This window comes from Panthera pardus, unplaced genomic scaffold (assembly GCF_024362965.1).
Source record: "Panthera pardus isolate Hobbes unplaced genomic scaffold, ASM2436296v1 HiC_scaffold_24, whole genome shotgun sequence".
Classification (NCBI taxonomy): Eukaryota; Metazoa; Chordata; class Mammalia; order Carnivora; family Felidae; genus Panthera; species Panthera pardus.
The window spans coordinates 55184671-55203585 of NW_026526810.1; the positions used below are offsets into that span (position 1 = coordinate 55184671).

The following is an 18915-nucleotide window of genomic DNA, read 5'->3' on the forward strand; positions in this document are numbered from 1 at the left end:
CCCCCCCCCCCAAAAAAAAAAACCCCACAGGAAATGGCAAAAATCCCCACATGGCCATATCTTCTTATTCTGGGGACTAAGTTGGGAAGGGGGGTGTGGTCAAAGGAATAGGAGAAACTAAAGATACCACTTCACTCTGCCTCTTCAGCCACTTATCAGTGTCCACAGACCCAGCAAGCAGCTCTGAGTGAGGACTGCCGGTGCTTTTGCGGAAGGGCTGACGCAGGGGGGGCCACGGCCTCACTGAGGGGAGGACTCGGAAGGGCTGACTCAGGGGGGGCCATGGCCTCACTGAGGGTTGGACTCGAGGCGGGGTAGGCAGGGAGAAGAGCGGCAAGAAGCACAGACTGAGGCTGCTTTCTCTCAAGTCGGCCTGCCTACGTCACGGCCCCTCATTAAGCATCCACTTGACGCCGACGAAGTGAAATAGCACAGACCTGGCACCAGAAAGAACAAGTGTGGCACCCACTGCTCCTTTTAAGGTCTGACTCAGGAGCAGCAGGCCCCAGGGCAGGAGGTGAGGCAAACACCATCAGTGGGAGGGGGAGGGAGGACTCTTTCTGGCCTGCCTCCTTTACCAGTTCTCCAGGGCAAGTTCTCCTGGCACCTTCAAAAGATAACCAGTAATGCAGCAGGCTCTCCCCCTTTTTCTTACAAACTCTGGGGATACAGTGTTTGCTTTTCTCCCAGCAGGGCAGCTGGCTTCAACTGAGAAAAAAGGTCAAAAGTCACCTTGTAGCCATCTGTCAAAACAGAAACACCTAAACCCTAAGTTACAGAATCGGAGGCAAAGTCTGGGCCGGTGGTTTTGATTTTAGAGTCAGAATCACCTGGAAGGCTAGTTAAAACACAAAGGCGAGCTCTAGCCTCTGAATCTCTCACCCAGTTGGCCTGGGATGCGGCCTAAGACATGGCATTTCTAACAAGGTCCCGGGTGATGCTGACGCTGATGGTCTGGGCCCTGCTATGATGTTTATCACCTGCCCCTTTGCATTTCTTTCCAGGCATCACTTATGCCCAAGGGGACAGACACTCCCTAGAAAATATATTCCCTCCTATGTCTATGCTGCACTTTTATTCCCAACATCTCCAAGCCCTCTCACATCTGTTACCTCCAGTTGCTCTCATGAATTCCCATTTGGTTAGGAGGAAAAAGCAGGGTCAAGGCACTAACCAGTGCTATTATGGAGTCCACAAGGTTCCTATTTTCCAGTTCAGGGTCCCTTCCAAGAACACACTGCCTCCCCTCACCAGGTCCTCATGATGCTGTGAGCTGCCCATGCACAGAGGCCGACTGCCATGACACAATACTGCCCCAACTACCAGTAGAGAGCTGGGGGAGGCGGGGGGGGGGGCGGGCAGGTGGCCTCTAGGTCATAAGCTGGGCAGAAACCTCAACTCATGACTCTAAACACTGAGGTTAGCAGAGAGAGGTTTGTTTGCTTGTTTATTTATTTTTGAGAGAGGTATATTTAAAAGGAATTTCTTGGTAATCAACATAATTGCCTCTCTGGACACGTTGGCTTGGGGACTTTTGAGGCTCGCTTGGCACACTGCAGGCACTAAATAAATAGTTCTTGAATTAATGGTAGTGATTTGTGGAAAATATTCTACGGGGAGTTAAAATCATACTGCTGGTTAACTGATAAACTATTTTAAAAGCAGATTATTGAAGTTAAGAAAACAGGGCAGTGACCAGAGTAGATTCTTATTGGCATGTCTGTAAATTTCTTGAGGACAAGAATTCGGTGGGAATTTTCTGGTCCCTCAGTAGTATCTTGGCCAATGTTTATAGAATGTTTATATGGAACTGGTTTGGCCCAGGTGCTCCCCACTGACCAGGTGGCTCATGGACACAGTGCATGACTTTGGGAGTCACGGCTGTTTGTACACTTAGGATGGAGAGCCTGGTAGAGCCTGGGCATGTGGTGAAAAAAAAAAAAGTCCTTGTTTTTTTATTTTTTAAACTAGCTACTGGAGGGAACAAAGAGTATAACACAGGTTTTCTGGCAGCAGAAACCCACAAGCTAGGTCAGCAATTAAAACAGATGTGACCCAAAACTGTCAATAAAGCAGGTATTTTTATAGCTCAACATTAGGCCATAGGGTCGGGACAGAGGGGGCAACGAACGGGCCACATAGTCTATGTTGTGTCTGTTGACTGCTACATGGACTACAGCTGTGTATGTCTTGTGCCTGGAAAGAACAGGCAGGCTGAGCCCATGTCCTTTAACTTGGACGTAAAGAAACTGTGGCCAGAATGGCTGGTACAGCTGTGATTTGCAGGGCTTCTCTTTAGCCTTCTACTCCCTCGAACCAGATTATGGGCTGTGGATGTGGGTATCCAAGTGGATTACGACAGTGACATCACACTGATACTAGGGCCAATTCTATCTAACGCAGTGATCAACCAGATGATCAACCAACTCTAGGCACTTCCTACTATGTGCCAGGCACCGGGCTTAGCGCTGGTCCAGTGAAATGACCAAAGCTATTGTGGTCCTGCCCTCCATTGAGAGACAAAAAAAAAAAAAAAAGGGAAAAAGTATACAGCTGTGGCCCTTTTGTTATTGCATTGCAATTCCAGAAATACCTCCATTCTCTGCAGACAGGAAGGGGAGGACAATTATTACCCCTTTTAAATAGTTGTGGTAGCCCTAAAGCTCAGGACCTGACCTTTTGGTTCCCCTTAAAGAAACATGTAGAAACAAGTAGATGCTCTCCACCCAGCCTTTCAAAACAGGATATAAATACTCAACTGAAGAACACAGCATCTTAGAATTCCCTAGTGAAAACTGGAAAACAAGGTAGACCGAAGAGCTTCCAAAGCTGCGCTCTCATACTGTGCAGAAATCTAGAGCTGTTAGGCAGAAAAGTCTTTCTTAGGATTAAAACTTCAGAGACACATTTTTCTGCACCTCAGCATCATGGGGGAAAGAAACGATTCCAACACAAACTCAGTCTGAACAGCTTAGCAAACTCCTGATCCTTCGCCCTCCAAAACTTCACTTTCAAAAGAGGATTATCTCCTCCTTCAAACTCAGGCTGCCAGGGCATAAATGTGCACAGTAACTTCTAATAGAAGTAAACACCTAGAAATTACCCTAATGGTGGAAGCAGTTAAAGGAGAGTAACCCCCTTTTGCACAGACCTCTCCTTCCTGACGGGCACTTTTGCAGCTGATTTCTAACCTATGAAAATAAAGCTGTTCGGCCACTGCTCCCCACCAACCCAGTCCTGTTCTGGCCGAACAGTGTCCTTCTTATCAGCCAGCAGGCTCTTGCCACACACTCCGCTGTATGTGCCCAATGCGTGAAGCTGTGTGCAACTGCAAAAGCCACATGTCACCGTCTACACAAAGGTGGGGGGGCAACTAGAAGAACCTTGGAAACTCTTTCACTTCCCTTCTGCTCTGCCTTACCAAGCCCTCTCACAAAAAGCCATTGTGTAGGCTGAAGAGGGAAATAAAAGAAGGGCGGACTTTTTCCATGCTCCCTGCAGACTACAAGGTGATGTAAAAGCACAGAAGCTACCCCCAACAGCTCTGGAGAAGTGCAGGCCTCAGGGGGCCCCACCAACACGGCTTCTCACTCCACTTTGTACTGGGCAGCATTGTCTAATAATGAGCTGAGTTCAACTGTGTGCCGTGTATTTTGCAGCATTGCTAATCCCTTTTATTTTGCTTTTCACCCACCTGTCTTTTATTGTTTGCTTTAGGGCGTGAAAAAGCCTCACCTTTGAAGCAACCTACACCTTCTCTGAGCCATTTGGCTCTCTCACCTGCTCCCCTGTGGACAAAGCTCTGGCCAACCACTGCAGGTATGTCAGCACCTCTTTCCCAGTGTTGGCACTTTTCGAACTATCTAGGGGCCAGTGGTTTAAAGGTGAGAACAGTGGTGCTGTCAGGTGGCCTATCCTCACCGCAGCTCTCAGCCAGCTCAGTGTTTGTCATAATTCTTAATATGTTGGCTTACTGGTCCTTGAGCATCCTCAGCTAGGTATCTGCTCAGAATCTCTTAAGAGCAGAACTGTTTTGAACCTTTTTAAGGTTGGTAAAAGGTGGCTGAGCTAGGTATCACTGTTCATCCGACCCCGTGACTGCTTCCCAAGATGCATCCCTGCCACGCTTAACCAATCAATTCAGTGAAGCCATCAGGCACAAAAGTACAGTAGGGCAATTGCTTTTTCCTCTGACACCTATTCATCAACGTCTGTCCGCCACATCTCAGACCATGTCTTCTTCCAAACTCTACTCCTTCCCCAAGGAGTACGAAAGAGAAATGGTCAACTTACACAGGCTTATGTAGAGTTCTTAGAATGTATTTTTGTTCACCTGAAAAATAAAACTTTTAAAAAATATACAGGACTTTTTGAGTACAGGTATATCTTAAATGGCTGAATTATAAATAATGTCTCTGGTCATGTTCACAGCTAGAGCTGGAGCTAATGTCCCAATTCCAGTGAAGGCTTTAGAGTCTGGAGGCCAGCAGCTGGACCTATGAGTGGTCTCTCTAGACTCTTTGATCCATCCCAAAGTGGATTAAACAGTCCAGAATGCAGGGATGGGGACAGGGGACTGGATTCCCAGGTGTTCTCCGGCAAGTTCAAAGGATTCTTGGAATAAGAGATCAATTTACAAATTATTAAAATATAGGACTAAAAATTCACACAATAAATATAAATTACAGGCTATTATTGAAGTTATAAAGTGGCATTTTATGTTTCTTCCCCAACCCCCAGGCCCCCCACTGAAAATTTAAAAAGGCCTCAAAGGCTTCCTAATGACCAAAGTCACATCAGCTGCTCAGAAATCTCCTCCAGCCAAGACACCTTGGGGGTGCGACCAGCCTGCTCCCAGACTATGACAGCTCAGCTGCTGTTATCCTGCCCACAACAGAACATGGCTTAAAGCAAGGCTTGTTGTCCTGTAAACTTGGATCAGAGCTAACTAGAGTGGAGGCCAAAAAACTGGAGAGACCAACTGTTTCAGGACTCAGGTGGATAAGTTTTTGTTTTTGTTTTTTAAAAAGTGCCTCATTTCCCAAAAAGGAAACACTAAGGGGTTTGATATCTTGTCACTACCCACACTCAATTGCCTAAAAGCAAGTGGCAGAAGGAAATGGAATCCAAATTGAGTATGTAGAATTCTTGCTGTCCCAGAACTATACAGATGTCATTTCTCTTGGTGTTTTTCATCTCAAAGTATAGGCTGCAAATAAGTAGGTTTATCAGGAGACGTAAAGACAAGCCAATGTAACCTTCCCACGGCTGGTCTATCAACCGGCTATCAAAGCACAATCCTGAGTTTGAAGCTCACTTTTTAGCCTTTCTGGTTCTATAATACAAGTCAAAACCAGAAAACGTGCTCAACGCTCTGGTTTCACAACAAATTTGGCCCTAATTGCAGGGCTACATTGTCACAGGCTCAGCAAAGAGGGAAGAAGGCAAGGGTGATTACTGGAACAAGACAAGATCTTGAGGAGCAGAAAATAAAATAAAAACACTTGTGAGCCACTCTACTTACAAAAGCTTGCTCTTCCTAAAAGAACTCTGTGAGGAGAAGGCCAAGGATTGAAGCACAGAGGCATTGCTCTTTCCCTTCCTTCTTCCCTGGCCCATATCCAGATACTTAGGGCCGCAACAGGAAGCCTCTTCCGTGGGGGCACTAGGGTGGGAAGAGGAGGGGATTAGTTCGTTCTCCACCCTCCCTAAACTGCTTCTACTTCTTTTAAGGTTTCCCACTGTCCTCTCAAGTCTAAGAATGATTATACTCTTTTGGGCCATAAACCTATCTTTCTGAAATAGGAGGGGGTAAAGGGGAGAGAGTGGATGATGAAAAAAAAACAGTGTTTGTGCCCTTCTGGTTAGCTGCACTTTGGGGGCCAGCAAATAGCCCTTGCGTGACCCCATCGGTCGGAAGCTAACCAGGGTTGTGGGAGGATACATATAGTTCTGTGTAATTATAGCTTCTAGTGCATATGTCAACAACTATATACAGGGATCTATAAATTAAATGCATCTGTGGCCACTGCAACTAGGTTGACGTACCTGAGCTCCACTACTTTTGGTGCCCTCCTCCTTGTGAGAGCTTCAGCTTATTAAAGAAGAGCCCCTACAGCTCCCTCCTTCCCCTGAGTCTTGGGGGAAAGCCCGAGTCACTCCTGCACGTAGGATACACAAGAGCTAGCGGCGAAAAAGGGTTCGGAGCTGGGATCTCCCCACCCCTCCCCCCATTCCCTTTATGGCTCAGAGCCCTGGCGCAGCACGGTCCTGGGAAGACCAAACCCCGAGCCCCCGGCGAATCGTGGTCCCTTGGCTTGAAGATCGGGATGCAGGCCCCTGGCTCCCCGGGCGAGGTGGCGATCGTTGCGGGGAGAGAGGGCGTTCACTCCCGTGGGGGTCACTCCCGCGGGCTCCCCGCCCCGTCCTGCTGCAAAGTCCTGCCTCCGGGCGTGGGGAGGGGAGAATGGTTCCCGGCCGCCCCTGGCGCGGAGGGGCTCAACGACTCCCGGGCGCCGCCGCCGCCGCCGCTTCCTCCTCGTCCTCCTCCGGTCCCCGCGGCCGCTCCAGCGGCCCGGCCGGGGGACTGTCTGCAGAGGGCTCCGGAGGCATGGGCCGCGCCGCCTGCAGCGGGGGCGCGTCGCGCGGTGCCTCGCGGCGGGACGACCCTGTGGCATTGGGCCCGGCCGCCGCCCCCGAAGTCCCGGACGGGCCGGTGGCGTTGGAGCCGCCGGGGGGCGGGCCGGCGGCTCCCCCCGAGGTCCCGGCGCCCACCGGCTGCCAGATGAGGCTGTAGTAGACGGCGAGCACGATGGCGGCCAGCGACACGGAGAGCACGTAGGCAAACACGGTGGCGAGCCGGACCCACTTCTTGTTGGTCTTGGCCGCCATCTTCGCCTTCTTGTCCCCGGTGTAGGTGGCCGGCTTGCCCCGCTCGGCCGGGGCCGCGTCGCGCTCCTTCATGGGGGGGCCCCGGCCTTTGCCCCGGTGCTCCACGGCCCCGGCTGGAGGGGGCCTGGCGGCCTGCGAGGACTGGACAAGGGGCGGCCCGGCGCCCCCGGCTCTCGGCAGCTCCGCGCTCCTCCGCCGCTCCTCACGCCGCTCGCCCGCAGCCCTCCACCGCGTCGCTGCAGCCGCCGCCGGGGCCTGGACCAGTCACTGCCGCCAGCGCCGCCGCCGCCGCCGGCCCGTCAGCTGCTTCCCTGCCGCCGCCACAGCCACAGCCGCCACAGCCGCCCGGCTCCGCGTCCCCATCCGCCGCCGCCGCCTGCTCGGCCGCCGGCCGCCCGGTCTCCAGTGGCCGCGCGGACGGCGCGCTCGGCTCCAGCCCGGCTCCCCCACCTCGCGCGCCGGCAACAGGGGGCGGGGGGAGCGCTGCTGGGGGCTGCCTCTTAAAAGGGCGACGCCGGGGTCCGGAAGTGCCGCGAGGGGAGGCGGGCTTGTGTTGGGCGCCGCAAGCCCCTCCGGGACGCCCCGTTAGGAGAGAGTTAAAGGAGGCTGGTTCTTAAAAGGGCAACGTCGCTGCAGCCCCGCGCGAACTGGCGCGGAGAAGATGGGAGCCCCGGGCGCTTCTTTAAAAGGGGAACGGCGCCGTTTGGGGCGGGGAGCGGAACTGGAAAGGGGGCGGGGAGGGGTGGTCAGAGCATGGAGCTGTCAAATCTGGCGCCTCTGTCCTTCGCTCCCCAGTGTCCGAAGTGACAGGTGGAACAGCAATAAAGGCTGCGGCCCCCAGGCCTCAGTATACCCCCCAAAGTCGGGGTGATACCACTCTCATGCTCATGCTCTCGGCCGGCGTCCCGCTCCACGTGCCCTCCGGGCGGGTTTCCTGAACCCTTTCACTCCTAGCGAACTGGCCCACGTCCTGCACAGGCAGCTAAGCGTCCCTGAACACTCACTGTGGTCGCAGCTGGTCGCGCCCCTTCCCTGCTCCCCACCCCCGGCCGGGGCTGGGCTTTGGAGCGGTGCTGAAATCTTCCCGATTTCCTCTCTTATTCTCTTACAGCCCGGAGTCAGACTGCGAGACCTTTCGAAGTTTCTGGGAACCACGTGCTGAGCGGGGCTCTCCAGACTCGCCTTAGTCCTGAAGTTTGCAACAGGTTCCAGATCCCGCTTTTTGGGGTGCCCGATTCCCAGCTTTGGGCTTGATTTGGATTCAAGAGGCTGCACTGAACCCGTGGAGTATGGCTCTCAGAGTTTTACTCCTCTCTGATCCCCTCTGGGCCTCAGAGTCTGGGCTGTTGTCCCCTTCTCGCCGCCCCCCCCCCCCCCCCCCCCCCAACGTGCCCGTTCTCTTGTGAGGTTTGTCCTCCCTACGGTCTGGTCGGTGCCAACGTCCCCTAGCCAAGCTTCGACTCTCAGTAGCCCCTTTCCCCTGTGCCTTCCCCGTCCTTCTGTCTTCCTCTCTTGCCTTCTGTTTCCCCCACTCTGGGTAAGGATTTCCAGAATTTCTGTTTCCCTCCTCCTTGAATTCTACTTCCTGTGTTCCCAGAGCTGGGTGAGCGGACTGCTTGGGTGTCTTAATGGGTATGTGAGACTGTGCCTGTGTGCTGGTGAGTGGGCAGAGGACTGTGGTGGTGGCGGAGGTCCTGTGGGTGACCTCCCCCTCCCCAGCATGTGTGAACCTGACAGCTGGCTTCTGACTCTGTGGGGCAGGACCCCCTTTGCCCTACCCATTTTCTCTCCTCCCCAACAGGACCTACCTTTGCCTTCCCAACACCTGCCTCTTTATAAGGAAGCTCCTCCCTAGCACCGGTGCCCTGCTACCTCAGCTGTACAGAAGTCAAGTGGCTACCAGAACTAAGTGTGTTGATCAGCTGCTTAAACCACAGGCCTATAACCCAGCCTCTCTCTCTCTCATTCCTGAGATCCAGGTGTGAGTCTGTCACTAGCAGTGGTCAACTGGATGCTATCTCCAGGAATAGCCTGCCTTTGTACTTTCTGAGAAATTTTAAGGATGTCAACTGTTTGGAATGTTTATTGCCTTTTGTGGGCTGATGGGGAAAAGACAACTGCTCCTTCCCTATACTGCTTCCAGGTTGGCCAGAGGCACCCCCCCCCCCGCCCCTGCAGGGTAACCTGTTAAGTTAAAAATCTCTGAATTGTCTCTGGATGTTGTCCTCTCTTCTCTTCCCTGCTTTCTGGTCTTTGTGGCAGAACTGATCAGATGAACTGTACTAAGGTGAATTATTTGGAAAGATTCAGGTAAGGCCAACCCAAAGCCTCCTTCCATCCTCTTTCTTGGATGCACTCTGCATTTCTTGTGTTGCAAAGTAAACTTTCTTCTTGCTTCTTTCCCAGTGGGCTAGGAAAATAACCTGTCACTCTTTTCTACGCTAAGGAATACATATACTCAAAGCCCTCATTCAGTTCCTCTCACCCTATTCTTCTCCAAACGAAACAGTGCCAGATTCTTTAACCTGTCATCAATAAGTCCTATTTATTATCTGGATTTACATAGTGTCTTTTACCCTAGGAACTCAAAATGCTTTCAGATATAATTGAGCCTGATCTCCCTGGTGCCTGAGTCATTAAGAAACCATTAGTGTATTCCTGTTGCAGGCAACCAAATGGCCCCCTAGTGGCCTGAAAGTGAATATGCTTCTCTAAGTGCCTCTCCCCGACCAAGGGTAAGCAGTCAGAGAAATCAGAGAATCAAGGCAGCTTGGAGACAGAATGGGCCCCAAGGTCATCTTTTGTGAATACTCCCATGGACCCTAGAGAATCCTCCACACCATCTCTATGGAGTCCTCTCCAGCGACAGCTAAAAGACTCTCCATGATGGTGTACCTATTGTCTGTTCCATAAGGCAGCCTTTTCAGCTTTGGAAAGGTCTGATCGGTTATAACAGTAGCAACATCCATGGCTTTAGTATGTGCTGGCACCATATTAAGCACTTAGGTTCCTCATCTCATTTGTCTCATACCAACCTATCAGGTAGTTACTATTTATCTCCGCGTTGGAGATGAAGAAACAGCCTGAAAAAAGTTAAGTAACTTGCCCAAGGTCACATAGCTAGATGGAATTCAAACCTGAGCCTTTCTGACTCTAAGGTCTTAGGTTCTCATCCCTGCACTACTCTGCCTCATAGGCAGAGCTTAAATTTGTCTCTGTAGTGAGGGTAACCTCAGATGGGGGCCGAGGCACTCATTCTTCCAGCTGCCAGGAGTGTTGGCTACCGATGGCTCACAGCTTCCACTGTCTCTGGGAATTGCTCTCAGGTGTCAAAGGAAACTGCCTCTCTCTCTTGGCCTCCAAGACCAACACATAAGGGCAAAGCTGCAACAAAACCCAGCCAGGGATGTTCAGGAGCCTGATAGGAAAGGAAGAGGGCTACACCTGCAAAGGAGCTACAAAAGTAGCCAACTTGTACTGGCATGAACCAGGAGAGGATGTATAGGCTGGATCCGTGGGGAGCCAAGTCTGAATGCTAAGTTTAAAAAAAAAAAGGGGGGCGCCTGGGTGGCTCAGTCGGTTAAGCGTCCGACTTCGGCTCAGGTCATGATCTTGTGGTTCGTGAGTTCGAGCCCCATGTCGGGCTCTGTGCTGACAGCTCAGAGCCTGGAGCCTGTTTCAGATTCTGTGTCTCCCTCTCTCTCTCTGACCCTCCCCCGTTCATGTTCTGTCTCTCTCTGTCTCAAAAATAAATGTTAAAAAAAATTAAAAAATAAAATAAAACAATATTAAAAAAAAAAAAAGACAGTTTATTGATATGGGAGGACTCTCGGATAAAATAGGATTTAAGACCCTGACATGGATCCTGGGAGATAGGAAAAAGACAATGGCTGGCTAAGGGAAAAGAAAATGCCAGAACTGCCATAGCAGAAGATGGAGGAGGCATTCAAAAAGCTCAAAGAAGTGAGCCCGATGTAGTCGGTATTCTATGGAAGGCCAGAAACCTGCTTCAGTTCCACAGGAAGGCCCAGGGGATACTCTGGCTATCAAAGCAAAGAGGAATGCACTGGGAGAAGCTGTGTGGCTGTCCTCTGTAGGCCAGGGCTGACAGCAAGAGGCCATTACAGAATTGGCTCTTTGATAGCGATGGGAATGATAGGACCACGCAATAGAAGCCAGAGGTTGGCACAACTACTGTGGTGAGCAGCAAGGAGGAGTGGCAGTGGAGGGTCCCAACAGTAGAGCTAGGCAGCTGATGAATAGAACATAGCACCCCTGGGCCAAGCTAGGTGGGCAGCCCGTAATGGTACCTGTACCAGTGGTTCTCAAATGTTTTGGACAAAATATCACTTTACAGTCTTGAAAACTGGCATCTCCAAAGAGCTTTTGTTTATGTGGGCTGCTTCTATTGACATTTGCCATATTAGAAATAAGACTGAGAAATTCGTCAAGTATTTATCAACTCATTAAAAAAAGAATTAGCCCAGGGGTGCCTGGGTGGCTCAGTGGGTTAAGCTAAGCATCCGACTTCAGCTCAGGTCATGATCTCACAGGTGAGTTCCAGCCCTGAATCGGGCTCTCTGCTGTCAGCACAGAGCCCGCTTTAGATCCTCTGTCGCTCTTTCTCTTTGCCCCTCCCTACTCTCTGTTTCTCAAAAATAAACATTAAAAAAATAATTAGCCCATTATATGTTAACATCAATAGTATATTTATATGAAAAATAACTACAGTGTATGAGAGAAAAAGTTAGTGAAAGAGTGGCTTTTTAAATATATTTTTGTAAATCTCTTAAGTGTGGCTTTATAGAGGACAGCTGGATTCTCATATCTGCTTCTACTGGCAATATGTTGTTTTGGTTAAAATATATGAAGAAAATCTGGCCTGACCCAGATATGTAGTTAGGAAAGAGAGAAGCATTTTAATAGCCTTTTCACATAATTTGAGACTACACCAAAACTCAACAAGTAGTATTTTCTTAAATGGTAGTTGTAATTTAGAATATGAAACTATATCAATGAATTTTTTGTACTCGATCATATTAAAGTCTATTAATCTACCCTGCAGTATGAATGGCTCTGTTTCCCATGCATGGTTTTATAACATCCCGCTTCAGTCATTTGGAAAATATTGCTTCATTGGATTGTATAGACCTTTCAAACATTGATACAATTCATTATACAATAGTAAAAATTATATTTGTTAATATCAGAAAAAGTTTAAGCGTTGGACTCTATCAACTCATGATAGTGTGTACAAATTTTCTAAAATTCTAATTTTTGCTGAAAACCTCAAATTTTATCATTAGTAAGTACTGTTGGTTGTTTTCCTCAAAGTGACAGGCTTACTTGGTTTGGGTTTGAGAAAACATCTGCCAAATAACAAAGTCTAAATAATCAGAGTTTATCTGTCAGTCATTCTTTCAAGTGAAAATGGTGTTCCATGAAGAAAATGGGTTAGTTCAGCTGGTGACTCAGTTGCACTGTGGTTCATAAGAGAGACACATTACTTCTTTTCTTTTTTCTCTTTTTTTAATGTTTATTTATTTTGAAAGAGGGAGAGAGTGCAAGAGGGGAAGGAGCAGACAGAGAAGGGGAGGAGCAGAGAGAGAAGGAGAGAAAGAATCCCAAGCAGGCTGTGTGCTGTCAGCTCAGAGTCTGACACAGGGGCTTGATCTCACAAAGCAGATCACAACCTGAGTCGGACTTTAACAGACTGAACCACTCAGGTGCCCAAGAGACCCGTTACTTCTGTGTGCAGTACAGTACTTTACATTTAATCACAGACAATATTTATTTTTATTTTTAAATTATTAAAAAAAATTTTTTAATGTTTACTTTTGAGAGAGAGAGAAAGAGAAAGACAGAGTGTGAGCTGGGGAGGGGCAGAGAGAGAGGGAGACACAGAATCTGAAGCAGGCTCCAGGCTCTGAGCTGTCAGCACAGAGCCCAATGCAAGGCTCAAACTCACAAACTGTGAGACTATGACCTGAGCTGAAGTTAGATCCTTAACTACTGAGCCACTCAGGCATCCCTATTTTTAAAGTGATCTCTATACCCAACGCAGGGCTTGAACCCACAACCTAAAGATCTAGAGTTGTATGCTCCACTGACTGAGCCAGACGGTGCCCCAATGACAGAGAATATTTAAAAGACATGTATTTAAGGGTCATGATTTAATAAATTTCAGCAATTTTTATTGCTTCATTAAGGACATTCTTTTCTCTCTCTCTCTCTTTTATAGGATGGTATTTTTTTTTTTCATTAAGGACATTCTTAAGTGAAACTGATTCTTTTTTCCTTCCTTTTTCCCCTCCTTCCATCCTCTTTGTCTCCTTTGTTTCTTCTTTCTCTCTTTCTGTCTTTCATAATAAAAAAGAACAAACTGTCTCAAGAATAGTTTGCTTCCATTGCCTTGGTTTATTAAGGTGCCAGAAGATTTATTTACCATTGCTTTTACACCATCAGTGCAAGTGTCTAGACAGTTAAAAAGGCAAATAACATCTTAGTATTATAATGCAAATATTTTGACCTTGTGAAGTCTCTGAAATGGTTTCAAGGACCTCCAAGGATCTGTAGACCACATACAAAATTGCTGAGCTGTACAATGAAAAGAAATCAAGAGTTAAAGGCCAGGAGATTGATGGCAGTTGTTCTAATAAAAAGTCACAATACCTCGTCCAGTTTCCAGACCTGATTCAATTTTCAGATCTAGAACCTGTTGACTGAAGGAGAGGTTAAGTCTCTAGGGGGAAGGCCTTTGTAATACTATGGCAGTAGAGAAATGATTTCACTAGTCCTTCCCCAAAGGGACCCATGGACATTTACTAGGGTAACTGTACAATGGGGAAGGTGAAATGGCCAAACATTTTAAGGTCATGCGGTGTCCGAATTATATTGATATCTGGGGACCTGGATCCTCACGGCTCCCCAGAAGAGTGGCCCTACGTAAAATTTTGCATAGGATCATGGGCTGTAGCAAATGGGCTCAGTTAGTTGGTTAGAGGCCTAGAAAGAGCAACACTGGGAGATTGGAAACAATGTCTTGGGGAGAGGCATGTTGGTGTATCTATGAAAGTGAGCACAAAGTGTGAAGATCTATATATTGCATGTTAATGCCCATCTGAGAGCATCTGCCACAGAGGAGACGCTGAATAACCAAATGGATAGAATGACTTGGCTAGTTAACGTTTGCTAGCCTCTGTCATCAACCACTCAGGTTGGCGCAATGAGCACATGGATAAAGTGGCCATGTTGGCATAGATGGCATATTGTCTATGGTTGTAGTGGTGGACCCAACAAAATTGGCTCCCACTCACCAAGGCTGATCTAGTAATTGTTGCTGCCAAATGTTCAACCTGCCAGCAACTGATGGCCAACCAACAGCTCGGTAACAAGTTGACTATCCTTCTGTGGAAAGGTTGGTGATTAACCTTTACTTGAATCAGCATATTCTGAACATGGATTTCTCTTTCCTGTTAGAGGGCTCAACCAGCACCACTCCCTGAGGACTTAAAGAGTATTTGATTTACTGACGTGGAATCTCACATAACATTGTATCAGACCAAGAGTCCCACTTTGTGGCAAAAGAGTGGACATAGGATCATGGAATCTTCTGAACCTACCACATACTTTGCCACCCAGTGGCGAGTAGAGCTGATAGAGTAAAAGAGCAGCCTTTCAAAGGTGTAGCTGAAGGCCCATTTTAAAGATGGTGGGACACCATCCTCCAGAAGGAAGCATGCACCCTATTCAGTAACTATAATATGGTGCTATTTCCCAATGGCTATGATACAGAGGTCTAGAAAACAAGGGGTGAAAGTAGGAATAACCCACTTATCATCACTCCCAGTGACCCTTTTGGGGGAAATTTGTGGTTCCTATTCCTACAGTTCCAGGCTCTCCAGGTTTAGAGAATCTGGTTCCCAGAGGTAGAACACTTCTACCAAGGGACAAATCAAGAATCCCATAAGCTTTAAGTGTGACTGCTTTCTGTCCTTCAAACAACTTGTGCCAAGAGACCAGTAGGTAAAAAAAGGAGCCACATCCTCACAGAGGGACCTGACCCTGGTCCTTTGGAGGAGATAGATTTGCTGCTACAGCGGGTCAGGGAAGAATATGTTTGGCACCGAGGTCATCCACTACAGTATCTCTTGGTACACACTTGCCCAATTTTGATAATAAGTGGACAAATTTAGCAGCATGGTTTGAGAAGGACATGGTGACTAGGGGCTCATATTGCTTAGGAATGAGGATCTGAGTCATTTCACCAGGTAAGCCAACTGGACACATACAGGTACAAGCTGAAGGTAAAGAGAATCTAGAATGGGTAATGGTTGGGGAGTGGGGGACACTGAATATCACTTATGTCACCTAGACAAGCTGCAGTAGTAGGGGCTATAGGTCATTCCACTTACCTTCTTGTAAGTTTCCCAGGGAAAGCAATCACCAGAATCCCGGAGGAGTTATTCCAGGTAGAGTGAGCTTAGCATGTGGAGCAAATAGGTCTGAGCTGTGCAAAGTAGGTATTGCCATGGTTGCTATGATGCACTACCCAGATCCCACCTTTGGGACAGAGAAGCTTATCCCCAAGTTGCCAGAAGGGTTGGCTGGTAATGGCTGACAAATGAGTCTCTTCCTGGGCATTTCCTTAAGCCACCAAAAGAAGCCGCCTTGCCTGACTTCATGAGCCCTTCCTAGGGAAAATGTAGATGGCCAATGTAGGGGATCAAAGGACGAGCTCTCTTGCCTCAGTTGGGGCCATCTCAACTTGCCTCTGAAGGGTTATCTCAACCCTAAAGCTCCCTGTTGGAGTGTCCCTTGTTGTGATTGCATCATTGATCAATTTCTCTCTCCCCGCCCCCATCAATCCCTAGTCCTTCATTTCTGCAGGTGTGCGGTGTTGCTTCTCAGAGCACCTCCCAATAAACTTCCTACAAGCAAATCTCTGTCTCATGATGTTTCATAAGAAACCTGACCTAAGACTATCACCTAAGATCTAACCTTTAGGACCTCAGAGAACAAGTCTAACCATTTGAAGGTGGACCTCATGGACCGCCTGTGTCTTCTGTGCTGCGTTTTTCTCTAACAGTCCTCACTGTGTGTTGTGTGCTTCCTACATCCTGGTTGCCCCTCACCAGTGTTCTCCAGCTTGTGTGTTTCCCCCATGATAAAGCAGCCAAAACTGGGTCCCTGAGTACATCAGCTGTGGTCTGACATGCATGCCAAGAATGAGAATGGACTGAGTCTCTTTTGGTCCTCAAGCCCTGGCTGGACACTGGAACCAAGGGCAAAACTCTTCAGAAATCCAAACTCCTCACCTTCCTTCCCTCCCTCATCTACCCACACCAGGTCCTGAATCAGAGGGTCTGGATGGAGCAAGTTTCACAGTGTTCCTAGAGCTTCCCAGGCAATTCTGATTAATATCAAGATGGAGAATCACTGGGCTCAATACTTGACTTCAATTTAGCAGCCCAAGCGTCTGTCCGCTTAGTTAGCAGCTTTTCATTTGACTCCTATGGACTTGGCTGTGAGCGAAAACCCTCAGTTTTATTCACACATGCTTCTGCTAAGCCGCCACTTCCCCACCCTGTCCTTGTACAGTTGGTGCTTTGGAGCCAAGCCCGGATCTCTCAGTTAAGCCCTGTTCTTTTTACCTTGTGAGGCTGAGGCTGTTGCTTGAGCAGGCTAGGATGTTTTGGGATCCTGAGTGTAGCTCCCAACAGATTCCCTGTTTTCACTGGCTTTCTGCTATTCACAAAGGCCACGGTCTTGTTCACTGTGGCTTTACCCAGGCCCTGATAAAAAGGTGGACCAGAACAGGGACAAGGATGAGCCACCCATCAGCTCTGAGGGCATTCCTTGTGTGCAGCGAACCATATGCCCACCCAGAGAAGGACATCATCTAGCTTACTTCCATCACACTTATAAAAACTGGTCCACTTCACAGATAGATAAACAGAGGCAGAGAATATAAATACTGTGTCCAAGAACATCCTGCTGGGGTAGGAGCCAATCTTTTCCTGCCGTCTACAGTGCTAGCCTCTAGGTTTGTCACCTCTCAGAGGAAAGGCAGGAGATAAAAGTGACAAGGTTGCCCTTTCTGGTTGTAAAGAGAAGATTTTTCAGAGTTGGAAGGAATCTTAGAAATAATCAAAAGTTTAACGGATCAGGGAGCTCCGGTAACTTGCCAAGATCTCACAGCAAACCTTTGCTCTGGTTGAGACTAAAATCTGGGTTTTTGAGGCTGGGCCCAGTGTTCACTCAGCTATACCTTCAGGTAACTTTGATCCAAAATGGTACTTCAAAGGGAAACGCCCATGAGACTTATTATAAGTCCCAGATGGTTCTTTCTATGCTTCCAGAAGGGCTTGGCCTGGGAAGACAGGCAATGTCTTCCTCTTGGGCTTCTGCGGAGAACTCTTAACAAACTCTCCTCTCCTCCCCAAGGGATCAGAACCTCAGCACCTGCCTCCCAGCCTTATCTGGGCCTCCATCCACATCTAGCTCTCAGCGTGCAGAGGGTGGCTGGATCTGGAGCCACAGCCGGACATTCAGCTGGACTGACAGACAGCTCCTCACTCTCACACCTGCCTCATCGGCTGTGGAGGCTGTGGTGGTTAAAGGTGGCAGGAGGTTGGCATTTGCCCACGATTTGAGTCCTCATGCCCATGACTTCATGAGTTCAGGCTGCCTGCTTGAATAGCAGACAGCCCGCTTCAAGTCTATAACCAGGCGCACCCTTAACTCTGCCTGCCCTTTGAAGATGGGTCAGCCCCTGACCCACACAAACTGCTGAGAAAAAGAAAAAAGAGCAATCCAAAAAGCAAGTCAGTGAAGATACTTGTTTTGGAAAGAACAGCATATATACTGCAGAGGAAGTGATGAGAAATTGTATTTCCCCTGCCAGTGTCTGCCAATAAATAATAATGATAAATAATGATAACAATACTATCGAGCTCATGTGCAGGCACTATATTAAGTATTGGATATACATATTATTGAATCCTTACAACCACCTTTGAAGGCATTATGATCCTTGTTTTATAGGTGAGGAAATGGAGGCACAGGAAGGTTAAGTATCACAAGATAAACCAGCTGGTAAGTGGCTGGATTCATGGAGACTGAGTGTGGCTCCCTATAACAGACTGGGAAATAGCCCCAGAGAATGCAACGACCAAGGCATCTTCATTCCCAAAGTAGCTAACCACTGGCCTAAAATGCACCATAGATCTCCAGGCTCTTGAACTTTGTTGCTTTATCCGGTAAGTCATGGCATCAGGTAAGAAACCAATCTCATCTGACTCTCTTGTTTGGCTATAACCTGAAGATCGGAGTTTAACTTCCACTACTAATCTTTGCTGATGAACAGGTTGGAGAACCACAGCACAAGGTCCCCACCCAAAAGTGCCAAGTGAGCGAGAGAATTCGACACCTGCCTGCCTCCTAGGTACCAGCATCTCCTTGGGAGGCGTTCTAGGTACCAGCATCTCCTTGGGAGGCATTCTGTTGAGTGTAGTTTCTCACCACCAAAGCTCACACATGCCAAACTCCCCAGCGAATGTGTCTCCGTGAGTCACCATGACACAGACCCTCCAGTGACTTCCCTGAGTCGGCTTTCCCGGGATCCCCAGCCTTTCCCTAGGAGGCACATGCTTTCCAGTGCGCCCAGCAGGGGGCATCCTTGCCCTTCTACCTTCTGCCCTGGGGGTGAGATTGGCAGGCAGCGTGGGGTGCCTACTACTCAGCTCAGCCCAGGAGCCACATTTCCCAAACTGGTTATTCGTGTGACCTCCCTGATTTTCTCCATATCCCCTCTACCGTTACTTACACGGTATTTTTCTTTGTCAATTCACATTGCAGGAAACCTAAATGTATTTTTAAAGGAAAAAAAAGTCCTCTTTGATGAAGGTTTTCCTGGCTCTCCTTGCTGCCTGGTCTTCTTGCATTCTGAGGGCCGCTAGGTAGGATGAGGGCAGGAGAGTACAGGCCCCGCTGAAGCTACAATTGGGGGTCTCAAGAACTGGG

At 48.6% G+C, this 18915-nt stretch overlaps 1 protein-coding gene across 1 annotated transcript; it reads right to left on the bottom strand.

The window, feature by feature from the left end:
• Window positions 1–4299: 4299 nt before the first annotated feature.
• INAFM2 (InaF motif containing 2) lies at window positions 4300–7975 on the bottom strand. The gene is made up of 2 exons (XM_019442573.2): window positions 5525–7975; window positions 4300–4614 (listed from the first exon to the last, which is right to left on the bottom strand). The coding sequence occupies exon 1, from the start codon at window positions 6961–6963 to the stop codon at window positions 6499–6501; it is 465 nt and encodes a 154-aa protein (XP_019298118.2). The 5' UTR covers window positions 6964–7975; the 3' UTR covers window positions 4300–4614; window positions 5525–6498.
• Between the last annotated feature and the right edge of the window lie 10940 nt (window positions 7976–18915).

Excerpts from the sequence above, each read along its gene's own strand:
- INAFM2 (XM_019442573.2), bottom strand. The coding sequence starts at position 6,963 with ATGAAGGAGCGCGACGCGGCCCCGGCCGAGCGGGGCAAGCCGGCCACC.